Here is a 12,726-nt window from a genome sequence, read left to right as displayed (position 1 = left end):
TTCAGGAGGTCCAGTGTCTTTAAAACCTATCAAGTTCAGTGTGCAAAAATCTGTATCACATGCAAGCAAATTACATTTTGAAAGTATGTTCCATTTGAGTCTGTAGGTGTGGTTCACTACATTTCCAATATCACAACGCAATGGGAGTCATCCATTTTGACCTAGCTCCAAATGACTATGGTAGTTCCATCATTACATCCCTAGATTTTGGCACACCTAATCTATTTACAAATATTTTTTCAATTTGTGGTGAAAGCCAGCAACCATGTACACGTATATGTAGCACATAACATTAAAAATTCATGTGTGTGGAAGATAAAAATTACTACACCATAGTAGTAAATACGAGGGGCGTTCAAGTTCTAAGGTCTGCGATTTTTTTCTCAGGACTGGGAGCAGACAGACAGATGCGGTTTAGTTTAAAATACGTGTGCACTCTTTGTGAATGCGTGACAGAGATGGCAGCACTCTATGGCACACAGAACTCTAGTGGTAGCAGCGAGAGTGAGGAGTGTTTTTGATACTTAAAATGGCGACGTTTTCGTTACAAGAACAGCGAGTAATCAGTTGTTTTCTCCACTTGCGTGGTGCGACACCCATTGAAATTCATGGCCAGTTGAGTGAGACGTGTGGTGATGGTGTCATGAATGTGAAAAATGTGCGTTCGTAGGCACGACAGCTCAAAGAAGGCCGAACGTCGTGTGACAATGAACCAAAACAATCTCGGCCTCGCACCAGCCGTTCTGACAACATGGTCAAGCGAGTTGAGAAAGTTGTTTTGGAGGATCACCGATTGAGTGTGGAAAACATCACCTCCAAAGTTGGCATTTCCGTGGGATCTGTGCATAAAATCCTGCATAAAGACCTGTGAATGCGGAAAGTGTCCTCCACGTGGGTGCCACGAATTCTGGCGGATGACCACAAGGCTGCACACATGGCAATTTGCCAGGCGATGTTGACATGTGATGAAGGCATGAATAGGACTTTCTTTTCATCAACTCTGACAATGGATGAGACATGGTTGCCATTTTTCAATCCGCTATTGCATCAGCAATTTTCCAGTGGTCAAAACAGACTCCTACAGAAGCGTTCGCAGCGGCCATGGAATCATGGCGTTGACGTTGTGAAAAATGTGTACGGCTGCAGGGAGATTACGTTGAAAAGTGACAGAGGTTTCAAATTTTTTGTATGATTATTGTGTGAGAAAAAAAATCGGAGACCTTAGAACTTGAACACACAATGTAGTAAATTATGAAATCATCTACAATGTTCAGGGAGCTAGGATAGCATAGTTGGCATAGCAACTGGCTACGGACTGGATGACTGAGGGGTGGGAGTTAAGGAGTACTGGTAGGGTCAAGAATTTTCTCTACTCCACGTCATCCAGACTGGCTCTGGGGCCCACCCAGCCTCCTATCCAGTGGGTACCGAGGAGGGCTATTTCCCTGGGGGTAAAGCAGTAGAGGCGTGAAGCTGACCACTCACCTCCAGCTAGTGCAGAGGTCAAGAAAACGTGGATCTATACATCCACTTCTCCCTACACTGATTAATTAGTTAAGCACAGGGACAACTTTACCTTTACCTTCTTACCTTTCTACAACATTCATGTTCTGCCAGATCTCCAGACATGTCAATCATGATACAAATCACATAAAATGCAACTAAACCTAACGAGATCAAATATACATTTTAATTAAACAATATATTAACCAGAATACACAGCAGATCTGTCAAAATACCACAGCCCTCAGAGAAGATTCCTGATTAAGAGACTGCATGGAAAATGGATTACATATGAAGACTCAAGAACAGGGCCTCTTACATCCTTGAAGCCAACTGGACATCTTTGTAGAATAATGGTAAGGATATTGTGAAATGATGTCTGAAAGCCGGAGTAGCAGAGCCAGAGTAGACGTTCATTGCTATGCAACAACAGATTCCCATGGCAACAAAAGAGCAAGCAACAATTGAAGTACTGTTCAGCTATTATAGAAACAGTGTTTTCTGTTGGAGCTACCCCAAGGCTACATAATGAGGAACCCAGACCAGCTGAGATATAATTGAGAGAGTATCTTTGAGACAGCAGTCGAAGATAACGGAGAAGAGATGGCAACGAGTTACGTGAGTTGCATGAGTGCAGCTGTGGAAAGAAGACTTCATGTGTGCTGCAGTTACAGTAAGACTGGTATAATTACTATGCTGAAATCTAATGCCAGGATATGACTAGTGAAGTTAGGTAGCACACTTTAGTTCACTACATAAAAGTGGTTGGTGTCATATATTATCACAGTAAACAAATAAGTCTACTAAAGAAAATTCTCATTTTCATCTTGATTCTCATTTTTTTTTTTCAAATTCTCACCTTCACCTCATCTCAAACTGGAAAAGTCGTTCTTGCACTGCTTAATAAAAACAATTTCTGCATGGTTGCGGTCTGGAAACAGAAATATGCTGAAACACAATATTGGAAACAGAAAGTTGGATCTCATAGGAATGCAGAAAAATACAGAAAATTCAGGGCAGTGTCAGCACTAGCTGCTCTGATATGTACTTTATTACTACATGTGTACCTGTGTATAAGAACAATTTGCTGCTTGAAGGTGGCAACTCTGGTGCTAAGCATGTAAATGAAACATGTTGAAGCAGAAGAACTCATAAAAGTTAGGTTGCAAGCTTCTGCTAGACTGTGTCTTATCAGTCGCACATAACAGAATTCATAATATGAGATTAATATATTTCAGAATTTACATGATGTTTATGATCAGCAGTATGTACCTGATATCATATGACATACATGCTACTCAAAATTCTATAGTGTATTTCTGAAAACCATAAATTTAAATGCATTATTAACTGGAAGAACGAACATATAGTATGCATGGGAGAAATGAGAAAGTCACACAGATGTTCACTGGAAAATCTGAAGGGAAAAGACCACTTGAATATGGAAAGATACTATTGAAAAAAGGGACTGCTTCTTGATAAGACTTTGTTCAATGGAATTAACCAGTTAATTATTAACTCTCAGAAATGGGGAGTTGGTTGTGCAATTAACAGGATTTGTCAATCAAGAAAATGGATGATAACAACCAGCTGTAGTATGATACAGTACTATTATTTTTTTTGCCACAAAGGCTTACCTGCAAGGTCAATGAGAGGCATGAAGAAGTATTCCTTGAAGTAATGTTTAGAGAATAAATCCATGGCAGTGGCACACATCTTCACATACAGCAAGCGCTTGTAGCAGCTGTCATTGTTACGTAGGTCTAGAACCAGCACAGAAGAAATATATGGTGAAAATTAAAAAGCATTATATCATTCATGGATAATCCTGTTACTGTTGTTATAGCTTATGCTTCCAGGTATTCTCTTGCCTGGCAATGGTGAAGGAATAAATTTCCATTTTAGCTGGGAGCACAGACAATGTAGGATTCCCAGTTTGCCTCCCCTGACAAGATGATAGTGAAGGTGAAGGTTATGGGCGAGAGGGAATCTGCAACCTCAGGTGGGATCTCAACCAAGGAAATTGCCAGGTACAAAGTTCTGACTTTGTAAGAGGAGAGGGATAGAAAATTTGAAGGGAAAAAAAAAACATTAGCACTGTATCCATCCAGTTCTGAGACTCTCATATTCAGTGTGAAAGGCCCCTGAAAGACCAGTTTTCCCAGGAAAATTCAGTAAGGTTGAAAATATAAGGAACACTTCCAGAGAAAGGTCCCACTGACACTGATAAAAGATAACAGTATATATTCTTGCCCACAGTGCAAAGTTCCTAAAGGGAAAAGTTAATGGAAACGAATGGAAGGGTGCAGATTAGCAAGAAGATATTAGAAGTTTATTTATGAGCTTTGAAAACAAGGCTAAACTAATTTCTAAACTAACTTGAAACAAGGCAGTTGATAAATATCTGTCACCTGCTGGTAAAATTTCCAATGTACTTTCAAATGCTAGGTCAACATTTTAATTTTTTTAACTTTTTTCTACAGAATGACTTCTTTTATGAGATCTGATGTTTTCATGGCAGTGAGTTTAATATTGTGGTCCTCTGGGTTATGACAGCATGTAGCCTGGCAGGTGAAGACCAGTATTTCAGAGGCACATACTGCCTCCATCTTCAGAGCCTGATGGTGGATGACAGACTATTATCATAACCAGAAGACCATTACATAGATAATTATTTGTCTTCTGTTTTGCTGACAGCATGTGACCTGCATAAGTTACTTAATATCTGAATAAGATGACAGGATGATGATAATGTATAGTGAACGGAAAGGACTTTAAAGGAAGTTGTAATGGCCTATCTCATGCTAATACCCTTGCATTCACCTAGAAATGGCAGGAAGGAACCTGCAAACATTTCAATAATATTTGCTTCTAAACCCTCTCATACTCAGCATTCATGATCATCTGCACATTTCATTTGATGTTAACAACATCTGAGTTAAAATGTACCATTAAATAATCTAAGAATCGATCACTTCCAAAAGTTGCACATGTTACATATTGCAGGGGGTAGACATGTTACTAGGTCATAATCACAAACAAATAAATCTCTCCACAGCAACAAATCAACATGCAACAGAGGAACTACTGGAAACAGTGTTTTTCTATGGTGGTCCATACCAAAGAGTTGCAAGTGGAATAAAGTGAAGACTGAGATCAGTTGTTGGAGTTGTGGAATCTGTGACAGACAGTTGGATTAAGTGGACAGTGTTAAAAAGTCTGGTAGAATTTTCACTGACATTCCAGAGGAACATAAATAAACTTCTACCCCACTGCAGACATCATACCCAAGAAGCAACTATCATCATAACTAATTCATGAAGGCTCCAGTCATAGAACAAACAGGTTCAGCAGTGAAAACCCACAACTGGACATGGTCCTGAGCCACACATTTTAATCACAGCCTTTTTCCCTAAGTAGGATTTAAAGTTGTCACAGCAGTGGTTATGAAGGGTTCTATCTTCTGGGATATAATGCCTAGCAGTCTGTTGAAAGTTAGCAGACATTTCAGAGGAAAATGTTGCCTCCATCTTCAGGGTTAATGAATATGCCAAGCAAGAAACCAAGCTGCAGCAGCTTCATTGGACTACACAGCACTATATCCCAGGAGACTGAGTTCCCTAAGCTCCATCTTAACACTGGTAGTACCCTGGCCTTGGTCTTGGTATTCCAAGCGACAATTACCTAATGTTCCTAATCTCTGATATTCTGTAAGCATTTATGACCTCCCTTACCTAAGAAACATGACCCCTTTATAACGTCTTTTATTTCCCTATCCTAAGAATACTATCTGCATGTCATATATACATTACAAAGTTCCTTGATATATAACACCCTAAATTGCTTATTCGCTTCATCTCTCTTAGATCCAAGTATTTTCTTCAGCATGGAGAAGCCTCAGAAGGGGCAATTAAGACTAAATAAATTGACTTACATCAGACTTACAACAAAATTTAATGCATATTCATCTTTCCATGTCTTGATTTTGGAAGATGAGTATACTCTCACTAACAGCACCATTGTCTGGCCTAATCCACTCCTGATACGCCTTCATGACACAGTGCTTAATTAGTTAAGCACAGGGACAACTTTACCTTTTTATCTTTACTGGTTGTCTATTTCTCCCTTTTACAGCAAACTTACACTTGCCCAAGTGTACTCCTCCAGTAACCCTGCTGAACTTATTAACAATGGAGCTCCCTCTGTTGATGTTTCTACGCCCATCAACACTAATACTATCAGTCCTGTTGGTACCAGTGAAACATTTGGCAGAATAAGTTCTTAATTTGTTATGTCAGGCCCTGGTGTTGCTGCAAATTTAAATCAACCCATCATGTCCAGTGAAAGTGCTTCTGATCACATTGATATTTATCAAAATGCTAGGAGCCTTCATACCAAATGTACCAATTTTTATGACAGAATTTACACTGAGGATTAAAAATCATTTGCCTTACTGGGATGTAACAGATTTTTTTTTTTTGCAGTCACAACATGAAGGATTCTCTCTTCTGTGATACAATGCCATGTGGTCCTTTGATTCCTATTCTTGACAGTTTAAATGTACTTGTCAGTAATCATTACTTTCCACCTAACACAAATAAAAAAACAATAACCAGTATTTCAATTTCCTGAAGGAAATGTGCAGGATCTCTGCGCATTTCCTGTTTATTTTGTAATTATACTTGTGGTGATTATGCTGTGCTTTTCCAAAATTTATCTTGCTATAACTGGTGTTGTGAGTATGACCAATCCTCTGCTGATGTTGCAGTTAACCAGCTGACTTCAGTTGTTACTGATGCCTTAAATTAAGACATTCCTTATACCTATATATATATATACTAAGAAATTAAAGTTCCCAGGCTGGTATTCCAGCATTTTGAAATATTTCATTAATAATAAGGGTCACTATTTTCATCACTATAATAAAATTCAACCAAATTGCATTATATCACTTTTTCATACTTTCATAAACTTTTCTTAATTACTGTTAAGTTTTATGGACAGTGCTGGTTAAAGTTTGATGACTGCAGGTTTAAAACTCTACCCAGTCATTACTGGAAATATGTTCCTAACTTTAACACATTGCGGACCGGTTGTTTTTTCTTTAGGGTGTGACAGGAAATGAGCGTGATCATGTTACTGGCTAAGCTAGCAAACATTCCCGAGGTCAACTACGCAGTAGTTATGATGCAACATGGCCACACAGCGAGATATAGTCGGTTGCAACATAACGCGTCAGAAAAGGGCCAATTGGCCCGCCCAGTCCGCAATGCTATAGAAACGTAGAGGGCCAATTCGCCCCTCTGGTCCTGAATATGTTAAAACAAAAGAAAACTGTTTCGTTTCTTTGGAAGTCTGCGATAATACAGTTACAGATTCCAAAAACTTTGCAGATGCTTCTGCTAATCAGTTTAAATCCATCTGTAATATAACTTCTCTGACCATTACATCTTCTCATTCTGTTACATCAGTCTTGTTAGCTACATCATCTATTTCTGCTGCTGAAGTCAGTAAGTTTATATAGCATCTTAAAATTTTCAAGTGGTTGGCAATGATGAAGTTCCATCTCTTATCATTAAAGGATGCTCTCATATATTTACTACCTCGCTAACTTATATTCTTAACCTTAGTGTAACCAGTGTGCCATTCCCATCCTTTTTTAACCAGGCTGCTGCTGATCCAGTTTAAAAAAAAAAAATGCTGCACCATGGTTAATAACTATATAACTATCTCTTTACTTAACAGTTTATCCACAGCTTCTTTTTTGATTTATCATCCATGATTATTTATGTTAATTCCATCAACATTAGCTTAATCCTTCTCAGTATGGTTTCTGTAAACTTCGTTCCACTTTGACCATTTTGGTTACTTTTGTTAACATTGTTTCACACTCAAGTAGTACTCACAGTTAACCTGATTCAGTTTATTTTGATTTATGTTTTGCTTTTGCATCATTCCCCATTCTCTGGTTCTTTGTAAACTCAGCAGTTCTGAATTTTTCCCCCAGTTATGTTAATTGGTTTCACAGCTGCTCAACCAATATACATGGCTCAAGATCTTTGATACCCTTTCACCTTCTTATACTGTGAAGTCCAGTGTTCCACAACGATCCACTTTAGGACCCTTGCTATTAAATATTTTTATTAGCAATATTAGAATTATCGCCTGCCTGCAGATGATCTTAAGGTATACTGTAGTATCAGGAACGTTGATAATTGTATGCTTTTACAGTGACATAGACACCGTTCAGAAATAATATGTGGATACAGTACGAAATTACATACTGATACAACTACAGTTATTTCATTTACTCATAAAACTAACAGTATGAACCACAAATACAAATAAGGTAACAAACTTTAGCTGGCTCCCAGTATACAGAAGATCTTGGAATCTTGTTAGACAGTAGACTTTATTTCCCAAGCCATGTTGGTTACATTTTTTTTTCACAAAGTTATAAATGTCAGGTTTGATTAGTTACATTATTATTTTCCTTTTCTACTACTGGCAGTCTTGTGATTTCGTATATCATTTTAGTCTAATCTAAACTTGAATACAATCTATTGCCTGGAACTTTGTCACATCAACTGACTCATCTGAACTTGAAAGAATTCAAGAACATATTTAGCCTTATATTACAGATTTCTTCTTGGCACTTGAGATAATATATATGAAGACTTATTGATTAGACTGAATCCTTCAACATTCCAGTTTAAGCAGCTACTCCTTGGTGCTTCATTTCTCATTAGCATCTTTAAAAGCAAACTTTGTTTTTCATTAATTTACTAAGGCTGTTAAGAGAACATGTACCAATTAGGTCAACTGAGACAAATCAACTTTTTAGGTTTGCCATTATGCAAAGGGTATTTTTAACTGATATTATTAACGATGTTAATAACATTTGTAATAATATTTATGGTTCATTTAAGTTATTTAATTTTTAGTGTTATGACTCTGTAATTTTTCTTCTTGTTTGTCCATATCTGCTCACAGTTTCTGTATTAAAGTCACCATCTTTAGCAATTGCTTCCAGCTGCTTTCACTGTTGCCAGACACTTCAATAAATGAAACCAACTGAACTTAATTGTGACATGCTCATTTATTTAGTTTAATCTGTATTCAGTTTTAGCCAAACTTCTTAGCTAGCACATTTCTGTAACAGCTTTTGTATTCATAATGAACTAATTAACACAATCAGCATATACAACTATCTGATACAAGCAATTCAGTCATAACATTTCCCATTTCTCTTGGACTTTCCTTGTGGCAAATTGCATGGTGGAGTTAAAAAAGCAGTGGGGTTAAAGCATCTCCTTGTCTTAGCCCACTGTGAATTTGACATGCATCAAACAAATGGATATATAAAAGCTATTATACTCATGCATGCACATTTTAACTAACCTATCAAGTTTCTTGAATATGCTACAATGACCTCCAAAGTCAGAAATGGAGTTGGCTGTAAATATACCAAACAGGGAGTCACAGTCAAAGAATGAGCCTCCAAGGGTGGGAATAACATTTCACTGTAGGCTTATTTTCATAAGAAATTAAACCGAAGAAAATAAATAGCTGAAAATAAAACTTCACGCTTGTGTAATAAGAACCGAAGCTAGTATAAAGGATTGTAAATAAAGAACTGTTCATACAAACTAACCTGTATCAATACGTGCTCGGATTGCATTTTTCTGGGTCTCTTTCACATTGTAACGCAAAAATACCAGCATAGTTCTTGCAGCTGCCATGCGACATGGGACAGGACGCTATTAGAAATAATAAAAACTGTTGTTACAATTCATAATAATAATAAATGTTTAAATCATTTACTCATAATATTATATTTAAGCATCCTGTTGCATTAATATGTTTTGTACACATATATTTCTGCCTTAAATGCAACTTATTATCTACTCACCCTTCTTCCCCACTACATGTTTCATCTGCATACAGCCATCATTAGAGGTTGAATATCTTGCTAAAACTGTTGCATTGTATGTCAAAATTATATATTGCATGTGAACTAGTTATGCTGTCAAGTGGTTTGTGTATGTATATATTATCCACACACAAACCACTTAACAACACAGGTTTTCCTACACTGCTAGAACACAAACCACTTAACAGAATAAATAGTCTAGCAGCATGGAAAAATCTACATCCAATACTGCATACATAACAAAACTGATAATAACACTACATCAATATCCTTACGAACTGCACAAATAACACGCCTAAGAACCATGCTGAAAGGGAAATTGAATAAATCCACAATGAGAAATACTTAAGCAAATATCTTTTAAATGAATGGAAGACAACAACAATGAAAAACATTAAGATGTTAATTAGTTCTAATTCAAGGTTAATTTATTTTCATATTATTGCGTTGACACATGATACAAATGTTTTACATACACTGCAACAATTTTATGAAGACAGACAACACCTGATGATGGTCGTATGTGGCCAAAACATGAAGTGAAGAAGAAGGGTGACTAGATAATAAGTTGCATATAAGACAGAAATATATGTGTACAAAAGACCATTTGCTCATGCCTAATGGAATGATACTACTAGAAACAATCTGGCATTGATCCATGCCTGCAACATTGGAAGGGTTAAAATTTACATCAATAAAGAGAAATAAGTAAAGATGCACAAATTCTGTGGAGCTAGAAATACCTGTTACATGCAAACCTGGGATCTGAACATATTCCAAAACAAAAAATCTGATGTTTCTGTGCTTCCTTAGAGCTTACACCTCTTTGAACATAATAGACAAAACATTTCAATATGAGAGAGTAATCAGAAAACAGAAAAACTGCATTTACTAATTCTCTCCACGTAACAACTTTAATTGGAATTTTTTGCCTTATAAATATATAACAAGATATATTTAAAAATTAATTTGCACTAATTAAATGGTAGCCCAACAGGGACTGAAATTATCAGACAATAAGCAACATTACGCAGACCACATTAATAGAAACAGCAAAGTGTTTATGACCATTAGGATTTGTATTTGTGGCTGTATTCCCCATCATATTTTCATAATTCTCAGTGCCCTTCTTCAGCAAATTAGGTTTATGAAGGGAACATGTGACACATGGTGACAAATCACATGATAAATTCATAAGGTACTTCTTTTCACTAATGGTATTGTACTTACAGCAGCATGTATACGGTGGAAAATAATTGGAATGAAGTGGCTATAGATGAAATCTGATGGCATGCAGTGAGGCAAATACTCCAACTGACCAAGTATCTCTGCATGAAGCCTCCAGTTGGTAGTCATGCTGATCTCTGCCTCACACTTGATGAGAGCTCGTCCAATGTTCAACACTGTGTTGTCCTATAATGATGTAACTGTTTCATTAGATATACACTCAGCACTATAAATATCCATGCTCTCAGGAACCCCTGAAAAAGTAAGTAGACATACATATTTTGTCAGTCTGAAAAACCATCACACATGCCAACAATACAGAATACACAATACAGAAAAAATCAGAAAGAACTTGTTCAAAGAATTACCTCGAGAGAGTATCCCAACTAAATGGAATACCTGTTTTGTAAAAGATGAAACTAAGTTGTACAGTTTTTAGTCCTGGACCAAAATGACCCAGAGATGAATGGGAAGCATGAAATTAAAGATGTGTTCAGGATTAATCCCAGTAACTGGTCCAGATGAATGAGCTTAACCATTTGGCCATGTTTACTCCTGAGGAAGAAGTCCCAGTACACAACATAAACAGAAATAACTCACATGGTGACTGAATGTAGTATGTGCATTACATTATAAGCCACAGAAAAATTATGCTGTGACAGGAACTCAGAGTCACACACTTTTCACAGTTTCTACAACTCAGGAAGATGAAGTGGGAAACACTCATATGTTACAAAACACTTTTGGTTCACACACTATCTTCATTTGCTTCCCTCCTAATGTAAAAATGGCCACAACATTCAAGTCTGTGTGAAAACAGTAATTCTGAAAGCTGCCTTGCATGTTCTGTGTGACTCTAAGGTTGCAGCTGAATCAAAATGTCATTACCTGAGAACCTATTTCATGAAATCAGTGGCTACATGAAGTTTCCATTAAGCAAAGTACTGTGCTTCATTTGAAGCCAGACTTCTATATGGCTAAAGCACAAAAAGGGGACAAACAATGCATTGAAGATAGCCATGGGGCAAGGACTGTCGAACATGTGCCCTATTAAATCACAAAACAAAAACACCGCCACCAACTACTGTTATCACTGTTGTTGTTTATATTGTTGTCATCACCACTGTCTTTGTTATGACAAATTTCCATATACCAGATATAGAACTCAAGTCACAATGTCATTTTAACTTGAAATACAGGGAGGTTCTTACCTCTGCTGACCAGTTCATGGCTCTGCACTTCATGGTGACCAATGCACCACCAGCTGCGAGGCTATAAGAATTCCGCCAATGAATCAATATGCCTGCTGGCCGATAACAATCGGAATGAAGCAGTTGCTAAACACAGATCACAGAAGGTGTTGAAAATGTTCCTCTACATGTAGATATTCTTTGCACCAGCAAAAGATGTCCTGATTTACCCTTTGAAACTGTTCTGCAGGAACATTTACAATTTCACTATGAATATTTTTTTGGTCTTCCATTTGGGGGTTACTGCTGTAAACTCTGTCCTTCGAACAACCCCAGGAAAAAAATCACAAGGAGTAAGATCAGGTGAACAGGCTGGCCAAATATCACTGCTGCTAATTCTGTCCCTGAAGACATCAGACAAAGCCTGCATAGACATACGTGTAGTGTGGGCAGTTAACTCTGGAAAGAATTTCCAAAGAATGTACATGTCTTTCACAATTAATTGTTTTGTTAAAAACACAGGCACAACAATCCTTCTTGCACTTACAGCACACCAAAAACCAACTTTCACTGGAGGGAGCAGGACTGCATGGGTGAGATGTGGATTCTGTGAATTCCAGTAGCAATTATTCTGCATATTTATGTATCCCTGCAAGTGAAACGCTTCATCAGAAAAGAACGTCAAATGAGGATAGATCTCACCTTTCATGACAGACTGTAGAAACCAACCGCTAAAGTGAACTGTGCTAGCTCGATCACGCCGCTGCAAAGAGTGGATTACTGTTGTTCTATAGGGTCTAAGCTTCAGCAACTATGTTGCCCTTCTTGCATTAGACTCTGATACTCCAGTCTCTTGTGTTTCAGTGACTTTCT

At 37.4% G+C, this 12,726-nt stretch overlaps 1 protein-coding gene across 3 annotated transcripts in view; it reads right to left on the bottom strand.

Moving 5' to 3' along the window:
- LOC111867096 (serine/threonine-protein phosphatase 4 regulatory subunit 4) overlaps positions 1–12,726 on the bottom strand; it is an 80,483-nt gene that overhangs the window by 25,230 nt on the left and 42,527 nt on the right. For all 3 annotated transcript variants that reach the window (XM_023856600.2, XM_023856599.2, XM_023856601.2), the window contains exons 11-13: positions 10,667–10,849; positions 9,158–9,263; positions 3,141–3,266 (exon numbers count right to left, since the gene is read on the bottom strand). In XM_023856600.2, coding sequence (XP_023712368.1) covers positions 3,141–3,266; positions 9,158–9,263; positions 10,667–10,849 — 415 coding nt within the window. The remainder of the gene's footprint in view (positions 1–3,140; positions 3,267–9,157; positions 9,264–10,666; positions 10,850–12,726) is intronic.

The sequence above is a fragment of the Cryptotermes secundus genome, unplaced genomic scaffold (assembly GCF_002891405.2).
Source record: "Cryptotermes secundus unplaced genomic scaffold, Csec_1.0 scaffold205, whole genome shotgun sequence".
Classification (NCBI taxonomy): Eukaryota; Metazoa; Arthropoda; class Insecta; order Blattodea; family Kalotermitidae; genus Cryptotermes; species Cryptotermes secundus.
Note: the sequence above shows the minus strand (reverse complement) of the source record. Positions and strands in the feature narration are given on the sequence as shown.